This window comes from Erythrolamprus reginae, chromosome 5, assembly GCF_031021105.1.
Source record: "Erythrolamprus reginae isolate rEryReg1 chromosome 5, rEryReg1.hap1, whole genome shotgun sequence".
Classification (NCBI taxonomy): Eukaryota; Metazoa; Chordata; class Lepidosauria; order Squamata; family Dipsadidae; genus Erythrolamprus; species Erythrolamprus reginae.
Window position 1 is genome coordinate 102312303 of NC_091954.1, and position 25024 is coordinate 102337326.

At 44.3% G+C, this 25024-nt stretch overlaps 1 protein-coding gene across 3 annotated transcripts in view; it reads left to right on the top strand.

The window, feature by feature from the left end:
• FNDC3B (fibronectin type III domain containing 3B) overlaps positions 1-25024 on the top strand; it is a 376606-nt gene that overhangs the window by 338156 nt on the left and 13426 nt on the right. For all 3 annotated transcript variants that reach the window (XM_070753641.1, XM_070753643.1, XM_070753642.1), the window contains exons 24-25: positions 21428-21594; positions 22689-22816. In XM_070753641.1, coding sequence (XP_070609742.1) covers positions 21428-21594; positions 22689-22816 — 295 coding nt within the window. The remainder of the gene's footprint in view (positions 1-21427; positions 21595-22688; positions 22817-25024) is intronic.

Below are 25024 nucleotides of genomic sequence, written 5' to 3' on the forward strand. Positions count from 1 at the left end.
AAATAAATAAATAAATAAATCAAGAACTAGTCTGTTCAAGTGGGTGAAGCCCCATCTGTACGTACTGCAGCATCCTGGGAGCAGGTGAAGCCACATTTTTCTGGTCCATGGAAAAAACACCATCCATGGAACCAGTCCCTGGCAGCCAGAAGGTTGGTGAGCACTATATCAAAGGAGTAGAACTGAATGAGAAAAAATTAAATTGTGGGAAAAGGGAAATGCTAAATGTAAAAAAGCAAGTTTGTTTTGAAATCAAATTAATACAGTTATGCCACAAAAGCCCATCCAAATTCAGTAGCAATAAACTCTTGTTTTCCCTTTCAAGAACTCCCAAAAGATACCCAGTCAATTAAAAAAAAACTGTTGGAAAGTAGAGAGAAATAAAACACCTCCTTAATGCAGAAACATGTCTGGAAAATATATGGCCGTGGCATTAATAACTGAAATGAAATGATCTCTCTGGTTAGCTCGCTGACTTGCTGTATGCTAAACCACTAGTAAATATAATTGTAATTATTAGCAAATACTCATCAGTAGGTGTCTTGCTGTACTAATTTTAATATAACTATTAGCAGCCAAAGTAGTTGTCTCTGTTGCATTGCTATCGGCAATTAATCGTTGCTTGTAACTTTTGCATAAGAGAGATTGGAGATGCCATTTCAGGAAGTAATTTATTAAGTGTCCTTTTGTTTGTTATAAACTCTCTTATTGCTCACAACATTCCAGTATTTGCAATAAAACAAGAGGCTTGTGTGCCAGATATACATGATAAAGATTGAAATATTGCTTTCAAATTATGGTGAACATATGAGGCAGCCTTATGCTAAGTTAGGTTTTGGTCCATTGAACCTCGATTTCCCTTTCGGCTATTATATCTGGGTTGCAAACAGTTCAGATGATCATCGATTGATGACATCAGTTAGATTTTCCTCTCTCTTCTAGCTGCCGTCTACTTATCATACAGATTTTTTGCAGCCTGGATTGGCAGCTATACTTTTTCTGTTCTGGTTGATAGCATCTTCTGGAAATGTTTTGCCTAGCTTCAACAAGCTTTTTAATTTAATTGCAGAGAAATACCTGCCGCGGGATTAAAAGCTGCACCCAGATTTGGTTTAAATCATTAAATATATTCTTAAACAATCTTACTGTGAATCTCATTCGTGAGTGGGTTCTACTTATCTTCCCTACTGGTTCACATTGTGTCAGAAGTGTTTGTGTTTTGCATCATGGCAGGGCAATGACCTTCTGCGCATGTACAGAAGACTTTGAGCATATGCAGAAGACTTTGCGCATACCCAGAGGGTTCTTTGCCAGCCGTGTCAACTGGAGAACCGATTCAGGGGCGTGGCCAGCTCTCCCCAAACTCATGCCTATTCTGTCGATGACACTGCCTACCCAACTCATCCCCTGCCATCAACTTCTCCTTTGGCCTTCAGTCTTTCCCAGCAAAATGTCAGAAATAAGCGATAAATTACAGCCCGTGTGGACCATAATAAATCATTTCTGGAGGCAATGGATTGAAAGAGAGTATTTGTATTCAAACAAGGTTTCTTTTTATTATAAAAGTAGAAAAAAAATAAAATATGCCATAGGAGGCAAATAAAATACGTCTTCACATCATGGCTGCTAACAAAGAACTAACAATATAATATGGAGAATCTCAGGAGGATGGATGAATGATGTGGCAGGATTTTACATCATAATAGGAGGAGTTAATAAAACACACACACAGTTAACTATTTAATTACTGAATAACTCTGAATGTCTCTAAATGTCTCTGGGGTTGTCAATACTCAGCGTGACACAAAAAGGGTCTTTTCCAATGAGTCTTCTCTTTTGATTTGGTGGCCAAAGTATTTGAGCTTCAGCTTTAGTATCTGTCCTTCCAAAGAACAATAAATCTGGATAAAGTTACCATTTAGCAAATATCTAACTAGATTCTTAATTAGGGATATAATAATAATAACAACAACAATAACAACAGAGTTGGAAGGGACCTTGGAGGTCTTCTAGTCCAACCCCCTGCTTAGGTAGGAAATCCTACACTACTTCAGACAAATGGTTATCTAATATCTTTAAAACTTCCAATATTGGAGCATCCACAGCTTCTGGAGGCAAGTTGTTCCACTGATTAATTGTTCTAATTGTCAGGAAATTTTTCCTTAGTTCTAACTTGCTTCTCTATTTGTTTAGTTTCCACCCGTTGATGCTTTGGAGAATAATTTGACTCCCTCTTCTTTGTGGCAATGCCTGGGATATTGGAACGCTGCTATTGTGTCTCCCCTGATCCTTCTTTCCATTAAACTAACCATGCCCAGTTCTTCATATGTTTTAGCCTCTAGTCCCCTAATCATCGCACACACAAATGCAGTTAGGTTTTTCCCACCAAAATGGCATCCATTTATCTACAGTGTTCCCTCGATTTTCGCGGGGCATGCGTTCCAAAACCGCCCGCGAAAGTTGAATTTCCGCGAATTAGAGATGCGGAAGTAAATACACCATTTTTGGCTATGAACAGTATCACAAGCCTTCCCTTAACACTTTAAACCCCTAAATTACCATTTCCCATTCCTTTAACAACCATTTACTCACCATTATTACTGGTACTCACCATTGAATAAGACACTTACCGTGTTTCCCCGATAGTAAGGCAGTGTCTTACTATCTTTTTACCCCCAAAAGCCCCACTGTGTCTTACTTTGGGGGTATGTCTTATATTGTCCTGGGCACCGGGGCCGGCTCGTCTTCGGGCTTTGGCCCGGGCGAGGCCTCTTCTCCTCCGGGCGGGCGGCGTTAGGCGTCCACCCACCCCCAGCCCTGAATTCAGGGCGCGCGAAGGAGAAGCCAGCTCTCAAACCGAAGGACGGCGCTGGTCCCCGCTAAGCCTTCTGCGCCTGACTCGGCGAGGCGAGAGGGAAGAAGGAGAAGCACAAGTGGATGCGGAGCGCCCGGGAGGCATTTATCCGCCCGGGAGGCATTTATCCGTCCTTCGCTTTGACGGCGCTGGTCCGAAGCGAGCCGAGCGGGCGGACCAGCGCCATCAAAGCGAAGGATGGATAAATGCCTCCCGGGCGGATAAATGCCTCCCGGGCGCTCCGCATCCACTTGCGCTTCTCCTTCTTCCCTCTCGCCTCACCGAGTCAGGCGCAGAAGGCTTAGCGGGGACCAGCGCCGTCCTTCGCTTTGCCAAGCCGGGGAAGAGGCGGTGGCGCCGCGGCAAGGCGAAGGACGGCGCTGGTCCGAAGCGAGCCGAGCGGAGGGGAGCGCCGTCCTTCGCCTCGCTGCCACCGCCTCTTCCCCGGCTTGGCAAAGCGAAGGACGGCGCTGGTCCCCGCTAAGCCTTCTGCGCCTTCTGCGCCTGCGGCTGGGGGCATTGCCCGGGCCCTTCCAGTAGCGGCTGGGAAATAAGCAACAGAGCAGCCCGCCCAGTCCCGAAATGATCCCGTCGCTGCCGCCTGCAGAACCTCTACCGCCGTCCAACCTCGGGGAAGGAGGAGGCGGGCTCCCTCTCCCCTCCCTCCGCCTCCCTCCACTGTGCTCGCAACTGGCTGCCCTCCCGTCGGCAGCCGGGTTAACGAGAGGCTGGGCTGTCAGCCTTTGGGAAACCCGGCGTGCCCGAAGGGGGTCTGCACCTTGGAGGCATATGCAGAGCGCAGGTGGCTGAGGGAGGCGAGGCGAAGCGAATTCAGGGCGCGCGAGGAGAAGCCGGCTCTCAAACCGATCGGATTACCTTCCGCGCCTTAACATTTATTTATTTTTTCCCCACCTGAGCGGATGCACCGGCACTCGCGAATCCGGTCTGCTCAAAAGCAATTTGGATCGGGAGATAGGAGCCTAAAAACACTCTTCTTTTTTTTCCTTTTTCTTTTGAAATACTGGGTTGTACAGACCCAACCTATATAGCTGAGCAGACGAATCCACTGCTGAATTAGCATTCGGCATCAAAACCTTTCTCCTTCTTCCCTCTCGCCTCGCCGAGTCAGGCGCAGAAGGCTTAGCGGGGACCAGCGCCGTCCTTCGCTTTGCCAAGCCGGGGAAGAGGCGGTGGCGAAGGACGGCGCTGGTCATTGGGCTCCCCCCCCCCCGGCAATACCCCCGTGTTTCCCCGAAAGTAAGACATATGTCTTACTTTCGGGGTATGGCTTATATTAGCCAACCCCCCTGAAACCCCCCATATGTCTTACAATCGGGGGGGTCTTACTATCGGGGAAACACGGTAGTGATCCTGATATTTATAAACATAATTATTTATTAACAATTTTTTTTTTGTTATTTATTTGCAAAAATTGTTAGTTTGGCGATGACGTATGATGTCATCAGGCAGGAAAAATCGTGGTATAGAAAAAAAGCCACAAAGTATTTTTTAATTAATATTTTTTGAAAAACTGTGGTATAGGCCATTCGCGAAGTTCGAACCCGCGAAAATCAAGGGAACATTGTACTTGCAATATTGCGTGTTTTCGAACTGCTGGATGGGCAGGAACTTGGGACTGAGAGACAGGAGCTCACTCCATCTGACAGAGCTGGGCTCAAACCACCAGCGTATGGACCATTTCTGATTGACCATTCCAGCATCACTGCACTACCACGTCCCTACAAGGGATATACAGTGAACCCTCGAGTTTCGCGTCCTCAAGGATCGCGAAAGGGCTATTTCGCTAGTTTGCAACCCGGAAGTAAACTCCACCATCTGCGCATGCGTGCCCTTCCACGCATGCTTAGATGGTGGAGTTTCCCCGCCGGGCAGAGGCTTCCCTGGGTCTTCCCCCTCTTGCCCCGTAAGACCCCAGCGGCGGTGGGCTGGAGCGAGAGCTTGGGGCACCCTAGCTCCACTTCCCAGCTGGGAAGCGGAGCCGGCAACAGCGTGGGCGGGCGGGCGGCGCGCGCGAGCTTGGGCAGCCTAGCTCCGCTCCCCAGCTGGGAAGCGGATCTAGGGAGTCCCCACCGCGCGCGCGTTGCTGGGGAAAGCGCGCGCGCTTTCCCCAGCAACGCGCGCGCGGTGGGGACTCCCTAGATCCGCTCCCCAGCTGGGAGCGAAGCTGGGATGTTCCCAAGCGCGCGCGCTTTCCCCAGCAACGCGCGCGCGGTGGGGACTCCCTAGATCCGCTCCCCAGCTGGGAGCGAAGCTGGGATGTTCCCAAGCGCGCGCGCTTTCCCCAGCAACGCGCGCGCGGTGGGGACTCCCTAGATCCGCTCCCCAGCTGGGGAGCGAAGCTGGGATGTTCCCAAGCGCGCGCGCTTTCCCCAGCAACGCGCGCGCGGTGGGGACTCCCTAGATCCGCTTCCCAGCTGGGAGCGAAGCTGGGATGTTCCCAAGCGCGCGCGCTTTCCCCAGCAACGCGCGCGCGGTGGGGACTCCCTAGATCCGCTTCCCAGCTGGGAGCGAAGCTGGGATGTTCCCAAGCGCGCGCGCTTTCCCCAGCAACGCGCGCGCGGTGGGGACTCCCTAGATCCGCTTCCCAGCTGGGAGCGAAGCTGGGATGTTCCCAAGCGCGCGCGCTTTCCCCAGCAACGCGCGCGCGGTGGGGACTCCCTAGCTCCACTTCCCAGCTGGGAAGCGGAGCCGGCAACAGCGTGGGCGGGCGGGCGGCGCGCGCGAGCTTGGGCAGCCTAGCTCCGCTCCCCAGCTGGGAAGCGGATCTAGGGAGTCCCCACCGCGCGCGCGTTGCTGGGGAAAGCGCGCGCGCTTTCCCCAGCAACGCGCGCGCGGTGGGGACTCCCTAGATCCGCTCCCCAGCTGGGAGCGAAGCTGGGATGTTCCCAAGCGCGCGCGCTTTCCCCAGCAACGCGCGCGCGGTGGGGACTCCCTAGATCCGCTCCCCAGCTGGGAGCGAAGCTGGGATGTTCCCAAGCGCGCGCGCTTTCCCCAGCTACGCGCGCGCGGTGGGGACTCCCTAGATCCGCTCCCCAGCTGGGGAGCGAAGCTGGGATGTTCCCAAGCGCGCGCGCTTTCCCCAGCAACGCGCGCGCGGTGGGGACTCCCTAGATCCGCTTCCCAGCTGGGAGCGAAGCTGGGATGTTCCCAAGCGCGCGCGCTTTCCCCAGCAACGCGCGCGCGGTGGGGACTCCCTAGATCCGCTTCCCAGCTGGGAGCGAAGCTGGGATGTTCCCAAGCGCGCGCGCTTTCCCCAGCAACGCGCGCGCGGTGGGGACTCCCTAGATCCGCTTCCCAGCTGGGGAGCGAAGCTGGGATGTTCCCAAGCGCGCGCGCTTTCCCCAGCAACGCGTGCGCGGTGGGGACTCCCTAGATCCGCTCCCCAGCTGGGAGCGAAGCTGGGATGTTCCCAAGCGCGCGCGCTTTCCCCAGCAACGCGCGCGCGGTGGGGACTCCCTAGATCCGCTCCCCAGCTGGGAGCGAAGCTGGGATGTTCCCAAGCGCGCGCGCTTTCCCCAGCAACGCGCGCGCGGTGGGGACTCCCTAAATCCGCTCCCCAGCTGGGGAGCGAAGCTGGGATGTTCCCAAGCGCGCGCGCTTTCCCCAGCAACGCGCGCGCGGTGGGGACTCCCTAGATCCGCTTCCCAGCTGGGAGCGAAGCTGGGATGTTCCCAAGCGCGCGCGCTTTCCCCAGCAACGCGCGCGCGGTGGGGACTCCCTAGATCCGCTTCCCAGCTGGGGAGCGAAGCTGGGATGTTCCCAAGCGCGCGCGCTTTCCCCAGCAACGCGTGCGCGGTGGGGACTCCCTAGATCCGCTCCCCAGCTGGGAGCGAAGCTGGGATGTTCCCAAGCGCGCGCGCTTTCCCCAGCAACGCGCGCGCGGTGGGGACTCCCTAGATCCGCTCCCCAGCTGGGAGCGAAGCTGGGATGTTCCCAAGCGCGCGCGCTTTCCCCAGCAACGCGCGCGCGGTGGGGACTCCCTAGATCCGCTCTCCAGCTGGGGAGCGAAGCTGGGATGTTCCCAAGCGCGCGCGCTTTCCCCAGCAACGCGCGCGCGGTGGGGACTCCCTAGATCCGCTTCCCAGCTGGGAGCGAAGCTGGGATGTTCCCAAGCGCGCGCTCTTTCCCCAGCAACGCGCGCGCGGTGGGGACTCCCTAGATCCGCTCCCCAGCTGGGAGCGAAGCTGGGATGTTCCCAAGCGCGCGCGCTTTCCCCAGCAACGCGCGCGCGGTGGGGACTCCCTAGATCCGCTTCCCAGCTGGGGAGCGAAGCTGGGATGTTCCCAAGCGCGCGCGCTTTCCCCAGCAACGCGCGCGCGGTGGGGACTCCCTAGATCCGCTTCCCAGCTGGGGAGCGAAGCTGGGATGTTCCCAAGCGCGCGCGCTTTCCCCAGCAACGCGCGCACGGTGGGGACTCCCTAGATCCGCTTCCCAGCTGGGGAGCGAAGCTGGGATGTTCCCAAGCGAGCGGGCACCCAGGGAAGCCGTTGCGCGAGCAACGGGGTGGGCGGGTGAAGGGCGGGCGGCCGTAGAAGCAAAAACACCATCTGTGCAAGCGCAGATGGTGTTTTTACTTCCGCACCGCTACTTCGCTAAAAATCGATCATCGCGTGGGGTCCTGGAACGGAACCCTCGCGATGATCGAGGGTTCACTGTAATCCCAAAATACCTATTTTTCTGGGAGTCTACAGCTACCATATAAACTCTAAAAAATATAAATTCTCCAAAGAGGTGCCAACAGGTGTACATCATCACATCTTCAAAAGAAACTTTTCCGCTTTGGAGCTGCACATAACTCACATGCTGCCAAAATTCCCGCCAAGAAGACCAATCTACTTTCACCAACTTCACCAATTTGATGTAAATCCCTCCCAAGAAGACCAATTTAGAGTATTTTCAACCTTGTGCTGGTTTCCATGGAAATTGGAATGCTGGTGACTTTTTAAAAAATGAGCTGTGGGTGTTTACACGAGGCAATTGTAACTACCTTTGTGTTAACCAAACATCAAGTAAACATATATATCCAGAGTGTAAGGTCATCTTTTTAAAAAAGCAAGTCAAACAAATTAACATAGTTGCATCAACACTTTAATTTCTGATGGTGATAATTAGTTCGAACTTTTCAACGATCGTAGCTTTTCTAGGAAGTGTGTAGGTGTTTCCAGGAACTAGTGCTATAGTAATCCACTTAACTGGTGTGCTAATTATATGTGTGCCTGCCAACTGCTTTCAAAGTTTCCTGTAGAATTTGGCTGTGAAGTTTGTCTGTAGTTTACCAACTAATAAAAAGATAAGCTTTGCAAAGGGCTAGAAAGCATATTTTATTTTTTAAATAATAATAATAATAATAATAATAATAATAATAATAATAATAATAATTTATTAGATTTGTATGCCGCCCCTCTCCGAAGACTCTTACATCTTACTTACAGTTTATTAGAAAATATATTCTGCACAGATTAGCCTCCCGCAGCTCCAGTTGTTAATACAATGTCATCTGGCGGGGCCTATGGGAAGAGCCTTTTCTGTGGTGGCCCCGGCCCTCTGAATTCCCTCCTAGATACATACTGCTTGCTCTCTCCAGGTCTTTCATAAAGCTTTAAAGACCTACCTCTGCCAGTGGGCATGGGGACCATGAGTCATGAGATAATCCCTGGGCGATATGAATGATTGAATTAGATGAATATGGATGATTGTAAGGGGTTTTTAGATTTTTTTATTAATTTTGTATATGTTTTTTAAAATAATTAGATTTCTTATGCATATTGTGCATTTACAATATTGTACCCCACCCTGAGTCGTTTTGAGAAGGGCAGCATAGAAATGTAATGAATGAATGAATGAATGAATGAATGAATGAATGAATGAATGAATGAATGAATAATAGTATTCTGTACATTTCAGTGTATAGTCCTGCTGGTCATATGATCATGGAATTGTCTTTGGACAACGCTGGCTTCCTCAGCTAAGAAACGGTGATGAGTACCGTACCCTAGAGTTGGAATTTTATTCACTCTATTACTTGGGTCTTCAAAGGTTTTCTTTTTGGCTAGTTCATCTCAAAGTATTTTCAAAAATAATATTTTGATTCTTCCTTGACTTGAGTTTTTCTTCCTTCCTAGCGATTATCATTACTACCAAGTATTTGTCCCAAAGGTACTTTTTGAAGAGGCAACTGGACTTTCTGGTTTTTCTTTGAAGACATTTTGCTTTTCATCTAAGAAGCTTCTCCAGTGCTGAAGAAGCTTTTTGGATGAGAAGTGAGAAGCCTTCAAAGGCTTTTGAAGACAACAAAGTCCGCATTTTGGACAGAGAGGACACGGGTTTGAAAGAGGGAGTTAAAGAGGCCATCTATGTCAAAACTGAACAGCTCTCTCTCAACAAAGGGGAAGGGATACAACATCATCTATCTCCAGTCTACAGCAGTTCCAAGAAGGCTTCCCACCCATTTGTACCATTCAGGTGACCCTGATGATACAGGTAGACCTCCAGGTGGCCTCAATGACTCTCTAAAAGAGTCTACGGAGAGGGGCGGCATACAAATCTAAATAATAATAATAATAATAATAATAATAATAATAATAATAATAATAATGGAGGAGGAGGAGGAGGAGGAGAAGAAGAAGAAGAAGAAGAAGAAGAAGAAGAAGAAGAAGAAGAAGAAGAAGAAGAAGAAGAAGAAGAAGAAGAAGAAGAAGAAGAAGAAGAAGAAAAGGATGCAAATGACTAGCGGCTTGCAAGGAGTATAAATCCTTCAATTTCCCACAATCTGAAGAAGCTTCTTGGATGAGAAGCAAAATGAAAAACCAGAAAGTCTAGTTGCTTTTGAAAAAAGGACCTTTGGGACATTTTTTTAGAGGAGTGAATTGGAGCATAATCATTCAGTTCTAAAAAATCTCAGGAATAAATTGCTTCCCACTGACAGTCAAATGTTGATTATGGATGCATGTTGATGTGTAGACGTTTTGTTTGGAAATAAGACTTACACGCTGAGATAGTACAGACTGAGAATAGACTTGACAATGTTGTGAAAATAATTAGCACTTGGCAGAAATCTTACCGTTCTAGCGTAAACAAGTTTTCTTCTTTGTGTAACCTTCAGCAAAGGATTTATGGCAATCGGTAAGTCCAAACATCTATAACGTCAGGTGTACAAGATGCCTTTTTCCTTGTTACAACACTGCTTGAAATAGCAATAGCATTTAGACTTATACAGTGGTACCTCAAGATACGAACAACTCAAGATACGAACCCGGGGTTCAGAAAAAAATTGCCTCTTACGAACTTTTTTCATGATATGAATGCCAAACCCGAACTTCCGGGTTTGGCATTCGGAGGCTGCTGGGAAGCCCCCCAGCCCGGCTGTCACCTTTTAAAACAGCCGCGCGGCTTTCCAGCAGCCTCCGAATGCCAAACACGGAAGTTTGGGTTTGGCGTTCGGCTTCGGGAGAAGGCTGGGAAGCCATGCGGCTGTTTTAAAAGGTCACAGCCGGGCGGCAGCAGTTTTTTTGCGGGGTTTTTTTTTTGTTGCACGGATTAATTGACTTTACATTGTTTCCTATGGGAAACAATGTTTCGTCTTACAAACTTTTCGTCTTACGAACCTCCCCCTGGAACCAATTAGGTTCGTAAGACGAGGTATGACTGTATACCGCTTCATTTTACAGGCCTCTCTAAGCTGTTTACAGAATCAGCATATTGCCCCCAACAATCTGGGTCCTGATTATACCCATCTGGGAAGGATGGAAGGCTGAGTCAGCCTTGAGCCGGTGGTGAGATTTGAACTGCTGAACTACAGCTAGCAGTTACCTGAAGTAGCCTGCAATGCTGCACTCTAACCACTGTGCCACCCCGGCTCTAATATCTTATTTATTCCTAGAGTACATTGTTTATTTCTAGATTGACACACAGGGAGAGCTAGACTAATAAATATGTTTGGTTTGCAGAATGGCCGAAACATTAAAGTTCCTTTTTCGTTTTTCTAAAAGTGCAATATCTTAAAAGAAGCTCTTTCCTCTAATGGCATTAAAAAATGCCAATATCTTAAAAGAAGCTCTTTCCTCTAATGGTAATTTCATTTAAATATTAGCAGCTTCTGTTTGTCGAGATGGGTTAATCTCAATTTGAAAATACTCCAATACTCTCTGTGCTGCAGAGAAAACAGTCTCGGGCCATCACTTTAACTCGCTAGGAAATTAATGGTATATGCCCCGTTCTCATTTGCCCACCTGGGTTGTTTCCACAAACAAATAGCTTCATTTGCTATTAGCAAATAGCCAGGAAGGTGAAGCAAAGCTCTGATTCCTGTTTGTACCATTGGACACAGCGAAATTGGGCTTTGTGTCATATTGTTTTTAACCGGCTCTCATTTATTTAACGCTTCAGATCTAAGTGAATTTTCGGTATAACCAGATTGGTAGTAAAAGTGGAAGCGTTCCTCCAAAGGAAATAAATAAGTAAATTTTGTACATCGCGGATAAAGGAAATCATAATTTTATTCCTGCTGCTTGTTGATTGCATTGGTTTTTAAAAAATCAAAAGGAAATTGGGATGGCAACATGCACATTCTTTCCAGGAAGATCCTTTAAGACATGTCAAGACTGATTTAGTGACCAGTTCTTTTTAAAGGGTGATTTTTAATAAGAACCAGGGTTGCTCATTGGAAAGAGAGGAGTTTTTTAAAAAGTTGGAAGTGTATAACGTGAAAAAAAGTAATAGCATGTGACTCTTGCTGCCATCTTTAAACTGGTGTGTGTGTGTGTGTGTGTGTGTGTGTGTGTGTGTAACAAATCTAATAGGTTATCACCGTCAATTTGGGGACATCCCTGTATACAGTGGTGCTTCTACTTACGAACTTAATTTGTTCCGTTACCAGGTTCTTAAGGAGAAAAGTTTGTAAGAAGAAGCAATTTTTCCCATAGGAATCACTGTAAAAGCAAATAACGTGTGCTATTGGGGAAACCACAGGGAGGGTGGAGGCCCTGTTTCCTCCCAGGAGATTCCTTGAGAGGCCCTATGGAGGCTTCTCCCCGCCTTTTCCAGCCCTGTTTCCTTCCAGGAGATTCCTAGAGAGGCCCCACGGAGGCTTCTCCCTGCCTTTTCCGGCTACAGTTTCGGAGGCTCAGGTTTGTAAGTGGAAAATGGTTCTTGAGAAGAGGCCAAAAAAAATATTGAACACCCAGTCCTTATCTAGAAAAGTTCGCAAGTAGAGGCGTTCATAGGTAGAGGTACCACTGTATTTGTCTTCATTATTATTTAACATGAAAAAGAAAAGAGGATGGGGCTAGTTTAGACTAATAGAAAACAAAACACAGATTATTGTTTCCAGAAATTGTGGATGCCTCCAACACTGGAGGTTTTTAAGAAGAGATTGGACAATCATTTGTCTGAAATATTATTGGGTTTCCTGCCAGAGCAGGGGGTTGGACTAGAAGACCTCTAAGATCCCTTTCAACTCTCTTATTCTGTTATTCTATTTTCCTGAACATTACCACTTTATTCAGCAAGAAATTGTATTTTCGTCCCAGGCTTTGCTTTTAATTTTTTTTAATAAAAAAAAACCAACAACCCTGATTTTTCATTTATAATGGCATATTATGTTACTGGGATGTCATTCACATCATCTCCTTCCTGGGTAATAAATGTTTGGCTGATATTATATGAATGAAGCTGGATCTTCCATAGCATTGAGTTGTACAGTAGAAGGGCATAAAGGGTATTATCAGACTATCATGATCTTTGAATCAATGTATCTAGTTGGCATTTTTATTAATTTAGTTTTTGTTATTGCTTTTACTGACCAGTATTTTTTTAAAAGAATTGGGATGAGATTCAGTAATGACTAGACATTTGCTCCTACTGTATTATTATTTGTGTTTTGTTTGAGAGCTCAGAGCTGTTCATATCTAGTTTTCTGCTTTTATCCTCTTGAAAAGGACACCATTGTTTGTTTGTTTGTTTGTTTGTTTACTTACTTACTTACTTACTTACTTACTTACTTACTTACTTACTTACTTACTTACTTACTTACTTACTTACTTACTTACTTACTTACTTACTTACTTATTAGATTTGTATGCCACCCCTTTCCGTAGACTCGGGGCGGCTCACAGCACAATAAAAACAGTTCATGACAAATCTAATAATTTATAATTTAAAATATTTTAAAAACCCCATTATTAAGCAGACATACATACAAACATACCATACATAAATTGTATAGGCCCGGGGGAGATATCTCAGTTCCCCCATGCCTGACGACAAAGGTGGGTTTTAAGGAGTTTACGAAAGGCAAGGAGGGTAGGGGCAGTTCTAATCTCTGGGGGGGAGCTGGTTCCAGAGAGTCGGGGCCACCACAGAGAAGGCTCTTCCCCTGGGGCCCGCCAACCAACATTGTTTAGTTGACGGGACCCGGAGAAGGCCCACTCTGTGGGATCTAATCGGTCGCTGGGATTCGTGCGGCAGAAGGCGGTCTCGGAGATATTCTGGTCCGATGCCATGAAGGGCTTTAAAGGTCATAACTAACACTTTGAATTGTGACCGGAAATTGATCGGCAACCAATGCAGACTACGGAGTGTTGGTGTAACATGGGCATACCTAGGGAAGCCCATGACTGCTCTCGCAGCTGCATTCTGCACGACCTGAAGTTTCCGAACACTTTTCAAAGGTAGCCCATGTAGAGAGCATTACAGTAGTCGAACCTCGAGGTGATGAGGGCATGAGTGACTGTGAGCAGTGAGTCCCGGTCCAAATAGTTGTTTGACCTGAGACTTAATGACTGGCCCAAAATGACGCAATAAAACCTTTGCTTCAATGGCAAGTTAAATCTGATTCTGCCTTGTCCCGACAAAGTATGCCTATTTCAAAATGTTGGTCCTGTGAATGGATATTTTGGTGGGTGCCAGGGATGGGTTCCTCCTGGTTTGGACCAATTTGCCCAAACTGGTAGCAACCCACAGGTGATGTCACAATCTTTTTTAAAAAAAAAAAATCACTTTTTTTCCCAATTTTTTTCTGCACATGTGCAGAAGCTGAATTTCCAGCACTGCATGTAACCACCATTTTGTTTTTTGCTTTTTTTTAAAAAAAAGCATGCTTTTTTGTACTGGGCATGTGGGCATGCTCATGAGGCATGGCCATGTGGCATTATCAGCATTATTATTTATTAGATTTGTATGCCGCCCCTCTCCGGAGACTCAGACCAGCTCACAACAAAAACAACAGTGTGACAAAAATCCAATATATTAAAAGACATCTAAAAACCCATTATTAAAACCATGCAACACAATCATGCGAGGAACTGAACTGACAGCAAAGTTAGTTGGAATCCACCCCTGGTGGGTGCAAACAATGTAGATATCCATTGGTAATTGTTGAGTAACTAGTGAATAGAAGAAGCAAATATGAGTTTTTAAGAAATATTATATGAGATTCTGAATTTAAAAAATTTCATGCAGGTGACATGAAAACATAGAAAAGAATAAGAGGAAGAAGTAAAGAAAAAAATAATTGGGACATTAAGAATAAATTAGGATTATAGCCGTGATTATCTGTTTGGAAGAACAACTGTTTATTTTGAATATATAAACCTGTCTGTTTATATGTGCACATGGGAAAAGAGTTACCATATTTTTCAGAGTATAATTCATACCTTTTTCCTTCCTAAAAGAGGCTGAAAATTTGGGTGCGTCTTATACTGTGAATGTAAGTTTTTTTTGGGGGGGGAGCTTTTTCCCCCAGCCATAACTAGGTTCTAACGATCTTCCCAGCTCTTTTACCTTGCAGGCTCTTTCATTGTTACTCTCTGCGAAGAATGTTTTCCAAGCCTTAAGTCTTTGCAGACTTTTTTTCACTTTTTTCACTTTTTTCACTGCTCTGCTTGCTCCAAATATTTCTTTCCAACCCTAACCAGGTGCTAATAATGTTCCCAGCTCTTACTGGCTTGCAAGCTCTTTCACCAACTCCCCCCGGAGATTAGAATTGCCCCCACCCTCCCTGTCTTTCGTAAACTACTCAAGACTCACTTATGCCTACAGGCATGGGGGAGTTGAGATATTCCTTCCCCTAGGCCATTACAAGTTATGCATGGTATGTCTGTGTGTATGTTTGGTTTTATAATAAGGGTTTTTAGTGTTTTATTATTGGATTGTTACATGCTGTTTTTATTATTGTTGTTAGCCGCCCCGAGTCTATGGAGAGGGACGGCATACAAATCCAATAAATTATTATTGTTGTTGTTGTTGTTGTTGTTGTTGTTGTTACTCTCTCCAAATAAGGTGTGGGGGGGTTTAAGCCCTAACCAGGGGACAAAATAATGTGTTGAAGCTGACCATACTAAGGACGCGAGCCAGATGAATATCTGGTAGGCAGATTTTTTTGTGAATTTTCCTCCCCAAAAGCTAAGCTGCATCTTATACTCTGAAAAATATGGTAATACAAATCTTAAAATATGGATTGAGTTCATTTTCTATCCAGAAATAGTACGAGCACTACCGAAGGTCATAAGAGCAACAGAATAGACCACTTTTCCATATTTAAGTTTAAGTTAAGTTTAAGTTTAATCAGATTTGTATGCCGCCCCTCTCCGCGGACTCGGGGCGGCTCACAGCAATAGCAATACAATGTAAGACAAATCCAATATTTAAATTAATTTAAAAAACACCAAAAGTTAAAAACCAATCATACACACTAGCGTACCATGCATAAATTTTAAAGCCTAGGGGGAAGGAACATGTCAATTCCCCCATGCCTGATGACAGAGGTGGGTTTTAAGGAGCTTACGAATGACTAGGAGGGTGGGGGCAACTCTGATATCTGGGGGGAGTTGGTTCCAAAGGGTCGGGGCCGCCACAGAGAAGGCTCTTCCCCTGGGTCCCGCCAACCGACATTGTTTAGTTGATGGGACCCGGAGAAGGCCAACTCTGTGGGACCTAACTGGTCGCTGGGATTCGTGTGGCAGAAGGCGGTCTCGGAGATATTCTGGTCCAGTGCCATGAAGGGCTTTATAGGTCATAACCAACACTTTGAATTGTGACCGGAAACTGATCGGCAACCAATGCAGACTGTATTTAAAACAGAAATTAGTGGGAAAGTAAAAGAAATCAGAATGCAACAGAATAACAGCGTTGGGAGGGACCTTGGAGGTCTTCTAGTCCAACCTTCTGCTCAAACAGGAGACCCTGTACCATTCCAGACAAGTGACTGTCCAGTCTCTTCTTAAAAGCGTCAAGTGATGGAACGCTCACAACTTCTAGAGACAAATCATTCCATGATTAATTGTTCTGTCAAGAAATTTCTCCTTAGCTCTAGGTTGACTAGTTTCCATCCATTGTTTCTCACAATGTAATTTGTGTTATCCTTTCTTGCATAATATTAGAAATCTGTGTACAACTGTCATACATCTTTCTTGTTGCCAGATAAATCTCCTACCTGGATCTTTGCCTCCTTCTTCCTTACATTGATCTTAACTACTGTGTGCAAAAATGCAGAAATGTTTTTCAAAGGAGGGGAATAGACATGACCAGCTTTCGAAATTATGTTACTATAGTTTATCTCAGTAAAATACAGTCTTCGTGTAGCATCTGTTCACTTAACTTGGTATAAACTCTACTGTGAGTTTTGTTTTCCACCAACATTGCTTTCAGAGTCACGAAACCTACAGATATTCACATTATCTGGAGATAATGTGAATATCATTGGTTCATGTTGCCTCTAGATATTAAACCTGACTTCCAAAATTGTAACTACTAGCATGCTGGGCCAGATATGCTAATAACAGATTGCTAAGCCACAGGCTAACATAATATTTTCAATAATGATCAAACAGATGCTTTTGAACATTCCAAGCAAGTCTTAGGAATGGAGTTAAGAGTTGTATTGTATACCTGGCCAGTTAAATTATTCTGTTAAACTACTGAAGTTTGCAGATGATGCAACAGTGATTGGTCTCATTTGAGACAACAATGAAACTGCATGCAGAGGTGAGGTTAAACAACTAACCTTGTGGTGCGACCAGGACAATCTGAAACGGAACAAACTCAAAACTGTAGAAATGGTGGTAGACTTTAGGAGAAACCCTCCCATATTACCACCTCTTACAATACTAAGACAATGCAGTAGCAACAGTAGAGACCTTCAGAGCTCTAGGTTCTATCATATCTCAAGACCTAAATGGTCACCTAACATCAAAAACACTATCAAAAAAGCACAACAAAGAATGTTCTTTCTGCACCAAAATTTTGACTGCTTAAATGTTCAAGAATAGCCCTTTTCTGAGCCATCTTAAGAGGGTTAAAGCTTAGAAGGAGTTGTTAAGCAAAAAACCTCATTTATTGGTTTCTTTATAACCAAAAGGCCAAAACTATTCAACAAAAACAAAAAGAAACCAACCTAACCATCCTCTGCTACCATGTTAAGAATTCAAACTCTGGATACAAAAGTTAAAAGAAACAGGTTTAATCAAAGGCAAACCCATAAAATAAACATTACGTTTCCAGGTCAACAGGAAAGTAACTGTGCAAAGAAAAAAAGGTTCATTTTCTAACAATAAAACATTCTATACAAGTGGGCACCTAATGCGCCATCGTGTGTGTATAGTAAGAGGAAGAAGAGAGGGGAAGGAAGTACAAAGTGGAGGCAGAAAACTGTACTTAAATAGAGTAATCACAGGTGTGAAGGGTTTAGCTAGAAAAGGCAAGCATTTAAACAGACATAGCACTTTTTCCAATGTCCATACAGAGGTGACTATTCCAATACTCAGGAAGCTCAGACTGCCCAAGGAGCTGCTGATACAGTTCTACAGATGAATTATTGAATCTGTCATCTACACCTCTATAACTGTCTGGTTTTGTTATACAACCCAACAAGACAGACACAGACTTTAGAGCAGTGTTTTTCAACCAGTGTGCCGTGGCACACTAGTGTGCCGTGAGACATGGTCAGGTGTGCCGCGAAGCTCAGAGAGAAAGAAAGCAAGAGAGAGAGAAAGCAAGAAAGAGAGAGAGAGAAAGAGAACAAGAGAGAGAGAAAGAAAGCAAGAGAGAGAGAGAGAACAAGAGAAAGAAAGAGAGAGAGAAAGAGAGAGAGAAAGAGAGAAAGAAAACAAGAGAGAGAGGGAGGGAAGGAGAGAGAGAGAAAGACAGAGGGAGGGAGGGAGGGAGAGAGAAAGAGAGCAAAAAGAGGAAGGAAGGAAGGAAGGAAGGAAGGGAGAGAAAGGGAGGGAGAAAAAAATAGAGTGAAGGGGAGGAAGAGAGAGAGAATTTTTTTGTCCAAACTTTTTTTAGCCGCCCCCCTCCCCCCCCCCCCCCGCTCAATGTGCCCCAGGGTTTCGTAAATGTAAAAAATGTGCCGTGGCTCAAAAAAGGTTGAAAATCACTGCTTTAGAGGATAATTAGAATTGCAGAAAAAACAATTATGGTACTACCAACTAGTTTCATTTAGGACCTACATATTGCACAAATCAAAAAGAAGGCCGTGAAAATATTTACTGACCACTCACATCCTGGACATAAATTGTTTCAACTCCTACCCTCAAAATGACACTATTGAGCACTGCACACCAAGACAACTAGACATAAGAACAGTTTTTTTCCCAAATGCCATAACTCTGCTAAACAAATAATTCCCTCACCAGTCAAACTATTCACTAAGGCTGCATTACTATTACTAATAGTCTTCTCGTTGTTCCTATTACCCATCTCCTCCCACTTATGTTGTCTTGTATCCTTATGATTTATATTAATATTGATAATTTCCTGATTGCTTATTTGTAACCTTTGACAATCATTAAATGTTGTACCTCATGATTCTTGAGAAATTTATTTTTTCTTTTATACACATTGAGAGCATATGCAGCAAAGACAAATTCTTGTCTGTGTTCAATCACACATTGGTTCAGTGGGCCATCTCAAACATCTCTGTGCCATGATAGCTCAGGAAGAGCACTCATTTGTGGTTGTCTGATAGCCTAAGGAGGTCATTTACCTCCATGAAACATTTGACTTGAGTCATGTAGGTGTCCCAGTGCTCCTGTGCTGGGCTGAAGTGACTTGGCGGGGCGAGCGTCATTATGTTGGCTAAGTTGGCACTTTAAAAAAGCCTTTTGTTGAAAATGTACTACCCCGCACTGGATTGCAAGGTTGTCAGCTCTTTTCTAGCTTATCCGCCTTCCAGCCCCATCCTTGTCACCAGTGTTGAATAGAGTGAATGGAAGAAGCAGGCAGAAGTGGCTTCAAATCAACAGCTCTTTATTTGGCAACTATTTACAATCCAGGAAAGAATCTGTTTGACAGCCAGCCCTTTTACAGGGAGCTGCCAGACAGACTCTAGCCAATCATCAGTTAGTATTTTCCTTCCAGAATGGAGGACCTGACTGAAGACTATTTGCTTCAGTCTGAGAATGTAACACTTCCTCTCTACCTTTTGCACAGCATTTTATTGATTTTTACAAAACATAAAATACAAAATTATAAATAAAGATAAAGGTAGGATAGGGGAGGAAAGGGGAAAATAAAAAAGCAGAAGTAGGGGGATGGAAGAAAAAAAAGGGGCATTGATTTCTGATTCCTTTTGGTATCTGTGGAAATTCTCAGTCATCCAAATCATGGTTGTCCCAAAGGTGCTTTTTTCAAGAGGCAACTGGGGTTTCTGGGTTTTTTTTAAGATGTTTCGCTTCTCATCCAAGAAACGTCTTTAGCTCTTATTCCACTCTACCATTCCTTTTGGTGTAGTAAAATAAGATAATTTTATTTTTATTTTATTTATTGTTAGAGTTGAAAGGGACCATGCAGGTCATCAAGTCCAACCCCCTGCCTGAGCAGGAATCCTAAAACACCCCAGCCAAATGGCAGTCCAATCTCCTCTTGAAAGTGTCCAGAGTTGGGGAGTTCACAACCTCCACAGACAGGTTGTTCCACTGGTTGATCAATCTGACGGTCAGGAAGTTCTTCCTTACTTCTAGGTTGAATCTCTCCTTGGTCAGTTTCCAGCCGTTGTTCTTTGTCCGGCCCTCTGGTGCTCTGGAGAATAGAGTGGCCCCCTCCTCTCTGTGGCAACCCCTCATATACCTGTATACAGCTGTCATGTCCCCTCTGGCCCTCCTTTTCTCTAGGATATCCATGCCCAGTTCCCGCAATCTCTCTTCGTAAGTCTTGGTTTCAAGTCCCCTAATCATTTTGGTTGCTCTTTTCTGCACCTTCTCCAGAGTTTCAATGTCTCTTTTGAAGTGTGGTGACCAGAACTGGATGCAGTACTCCAGATGTGGTCTGACCAGGGCGTAGTAGAGTGGTATTAATACTTCCCCGGTCTTGGAGTGTATCCCCCTGTTGATGCAGCTTAAGATAGTGTTGGCTTTTTTGGCCACTGCTGCACATTGCTGGCTCATGTTTAGTTGATTATCCACCAAGACTCCAAGATCTCTTTCACAGTCACTACTGCTAAGCGGGGTTTCTCCCAGACTGTAACAACATGAAACCTCAGGTTTTTTTACTTTTATATAATAGTATAGACTAGTCATTTCTATAACACCAAACTTATCTAATCAGTAAAACCCAAAATCAAAGTTTCATTTTTTGCCACTTCAAGCACTAAATCTTAATTGTGCTTAACTCTGTTAACTAGGGTTTTGTAATTATTTTTTAAATTGTTCCTTTAAATATTGTTTTTATTTGTTGCAAGCCACCCAGAGTCCTTGACGAGTTGGGCGGCATATAAATTAGATTAATAAATAAATAAATAATAAATAAATAATTTTTTGTCCATTGTAGGAATCACAGTGTTCTTACATTTTCGTGCATAAAGTAATCTTGCTGCGGTCAGCATGTATAACATCAAAAGTTGTTGTTTTTTTTAAACCACATCTGTACCTCAATCTCCAGTACTATAGCTTTGTGAATTCTTTAAAATCTCCATACCTTAACATTATCACTTTACTGTTTTTCCAATTTTTGCTGCAAAAAAAAAGAGAGGTAACTTTCATTTCCCCGTGTAGCCTTCCTTGGTGCCAGATTAAAAATAATACTAATAATAATTCCAGATTTATTCTGAGAAACATTAGTATTCATTGGCTGCATGGCGTTATGCTCCTGCTGTTGCTAATTAGAAGTACCGAAAATCCAATTCACCGTCTCCCCTTGCGGCAAAGCTATCTGATTGCCAAGTCCAAACACTGACTAGCATTCCAAAAATGGTGGGAAACGATCTGGTTAGGAAAGGGAAAAATCTTTCACTTCCAATATATTTCTGAACCTTATACTCTCTTGGTTCATGGTTATGTGTATCTCACATGAAAAGGTGCATGAACCGAGTCCATTTATTTATTTTTTGATTTTCCAGAGGCTATAGCTAAAATTCTGCACAAAAATGCAAACTAATTTAGCATTAATACAAAACAAAATAGTAAGAAGGACAACAACTAATAAAATCCAAATGAAGCCAAACTGTGCTACATGAAATCAACTGCCAGAGAATAAGGGAGAAATTGTTTTAAGTGTGGCTCAGATCATTTTTAAAATAAAGTGGATAAAATGAATGACAACCCTCTCTTCTTTTTTTAGGTTTACTTCAATCTATAGGGGGCCTAGTCATACTTACAAGGTACAACGACTGATGGAACATACCAGCTACGCTTTTAGAATACAGGCAGTAAATGGTGCTGGGGAAGGGCCTTTCTCAGAAGTCTTTAGCTTCAGCACAACTAAATCTATCCCCCCTGTCATAAAAGGTAAGTAAGTTACATCTTCTGATTTGGCTGGGTTGGGTGGTGTTCTGTCGGGCTCTATGGTATGAGTCTCCAGAAAATTCAAGGGTACAAATTTCAGACACACAGAGACACTTTAAAGTTCAAAAACAATGTTCTTTATCACAAAAATTCTTTCACAAAAATTCAAAAGAAACAAAATACCCTTTTTGTATTGCAAAGAGCACTCGTCCCAAAACAACCTGGTAGTCTGTACAATCCCCTTAATCAGTCCTTAAGTACTTAGCTAGCAGCTGTGAAGAAATGTCACAGCCCTCCTTCTTCCAGGAAGTGAAACACACACACTTTGCTCTGCTTTGGTTTCAAAGTCGTGAAAAATCAACAAAGTCCGGAAACAGCAAGGCACGGTCCTGAAGAACAACAATCAGATAATCTTCCACAATGGCCCAAGCCAGCACACTGCTATTTATATCAGCAGCTCTAATTACTGGAGCCCCACCCAAAAACAGGTGGCCTCTCTTATCTCCTGTAATATTTCCTCAATTGGTCTCTTCTATGCATAAGTCTGCGCCTGCGTGGGTCTAACACTTCCTCATCCGAATCAACCAAAGATAATGGAGATTGACTTCCTGGGCTGTGTGCCAAAACCCCCTCTTCCAAATCACCCCCACCTTCTTCTTCGTCAGAGGAAACTGCACTACCTGACTCTGTCGGCAATAAAACAGGCCTATGACATGTTGATGTTTCCCCTGCATCCACCTCCACATTCCTTGGGCAGGAGCTGGGACAGAGCCAACCATAACAGGAGGGAGATGGGGAGGAAACAGGGCTGGAAAAGGTGGGGAGAAGCCTCCGTGGGGCCTCTCTAGGAATCTCCTTGGAGGAAACAGGGCCTCCACCTTCCCCTTGGTTTCCCCAATTGCACGCATTATTTGCTTTTACATTGATCCCTATGGGAAAAATGGCTTCTTCTTACAAAGTTTTCTAGTTAAGAACCTGGTCACGGAACGAATTAAGTTCATAAGTAGAGGTACCATTGTATTTGAAAGAAGAAAAATGAGAGGTGTGTCTTCCTTCTTCACATGCCAATTGATACATGGTGACTTTGTTTTTAACAGCACCTCGAGTGAGACAGTTAGAAGGAAACACCTGTGAAATCGCTTGGGAAACTGCACCGCCAATGAAGGGAGACCCTATGAACTACATTCTGCAGGTCCTCGTTGGAAGAGAGTCTGAGTACAAACAGGTAAGAAGAGATGATAATTTAACTCCAAGTAGATACAACAGCCTTTCAGGGTCTTGCAATGTGTCTATAGTTGATAAGAGGGGAAAAAGTAGATTTATTTTGGTTTAATTTCCAACACAAACGTAGTTGGTGGATGGATGGACGGACGGACAGACAGACATAAACATCTATCTGCCATTATGTTAGTATTTCATAACAAAAAATAAACACAATGACGAAAATTGTACACTATTGCCACGTCTGACTTTTTTTCTGACTCATTTTGAGATTTCAGTCTACCAGATCATCTTCAGGCTGGTTCTTTTCTATTATCACCATGGAAATGATGCCAATATCTACTCAGAAGCACAGCACGGTCTTTTAGCGGCTCTGAATTCAGATCAATTTTATGCAAATTTTTAAAAGTTGGAAATAAAACGAGAGAGGCTGGGTTTATCTAGCCCACGTTCTGTATGTATTTTCTCTTCTCTGATGTAAACATACGTCCCCATTGTGTTAAGCAAATTTCTGGAGAAAAAAATGTATTTATTTTAGCTGTGCGTCTTGATACTTTGTCCCAATTTACGACCTATCTTGTCACCTTTTTTAAGTGAATCACTGAAGTTGATAAGTTAGTGACCTTTTGTTAAGTGAATCTGGTTTCCTCATTAACTTTGCTTGTGAGAAGGTTACAAAAGGTAATCTCAGGACCCAGTGAAGGGCTGCAAAAATTTTTACTACCATACTGTGGGCGTGGCTTATTTTGTGGGTGTGACCAGGTGGGAGTGGCTTGATGATCATGTGGCCAGGGGCGGCTTAAAGGTCATGTGACTGGCTTAAAGGTGGCCAATTTGATCTCACTCACATCAAAGATTTGGGTTAGGGTTAGGATGCCTGATCTTTCCTTGCTTCAAAGAGATACAATTTCCCCATCTATTTACTATTACTGAACATCCAAAATATATTATTTAATTCTATGTATATATGCCATATATAGAATAGAACTTTTATTGGCCAAGTGTGATTGGACACACAAGGAATTTGTCTTGGTGCATATGCTCTCAGCGTACATAAAATAAAATATACATTTGTCAAAAATCATGTGGTACGACACTTAATGATTGTCATAGGGGTCAAATAAGCAATGAAGAAGCAATATTAATAAAAATCTTAGGATATAAGCAACAAGTTACAGTCATACAGTAAACATGGGAGGAAATGGGTGAAAGGAATGATGAGAAAAACTAGTAGAATAGAAGTGCAGATTTAGTAGAAAGTCTGACAGTGCTGAGGGAATTATCTGTTTAGTAGAGTGATGGCATTCGGAAAAAAACTGTTCTTGTGTCTAGTTGTCTTGGTGTGCAGTGCTCTGTAGCGACGTTTTGATGGTAGGAGTTGAAACAATTTGTGTCCAGGATGTGAGGGGTCAGTAAATATTTTCCCCGCCCTCTTTTTGACTCGTGCTGTATACAGGTCCTCAATGGAAGGCAGGTTGGCAGCAATTGTTTTTTCTGCAGTTCTGATTATCCTCTGAAGTCTGTGTCGGTCCTGTTGGGTTGCAGCACCAAACCAGACAGTTATAAAGGTGCAGATGACAGACTCAATGATTCCTCTGTAGAACTGTATCAGCAGCTCCTTGGGCAGTTTGAGCTTCCTGAGCTGGCGCAGAAAGTACATAAATATTACACACAGGCACACAAAAATAAACATTATCTACTATATAAACTGCATGTGTATGTACATACACACACACATACACACACAGCTGTTCTAAAATTATACACATTAAGCCTCATTTACTGCGATAGGAAAAACATACCTAGAGCCCAGAAGGGAAAAAAAGAAACCCAAAATTTTTCGACCGGTTCTGCATACCTGACCATACCCATAGGAGCCCATCACTGACATGATCCCAGGCCACTGCAATGGTCATAAATAGGAACCAGTTGCCAAGCATCTGCATTTTGGTCACACGATCATGAGATGCTACAAAGGGCATAACTGTGAAAAATGGTCCAACAGCAAAAATTGTGGATGCCATTGTAGTCAAAATTCAAGGACTACTTATGTCATGTAGGTTCCGAAATGGCTGCCAATAATCTTTGTTGTTGGGGAATAGTTTTATGCTGTTGAATGTCCCTTTTTATTGGTCAGAGGCCAAAGTAAAAATGTTCTTCGTCTGTCTGTGTTTCTCTTTACCCCCATGCTCCCTAAAGCCTGAAATTATAT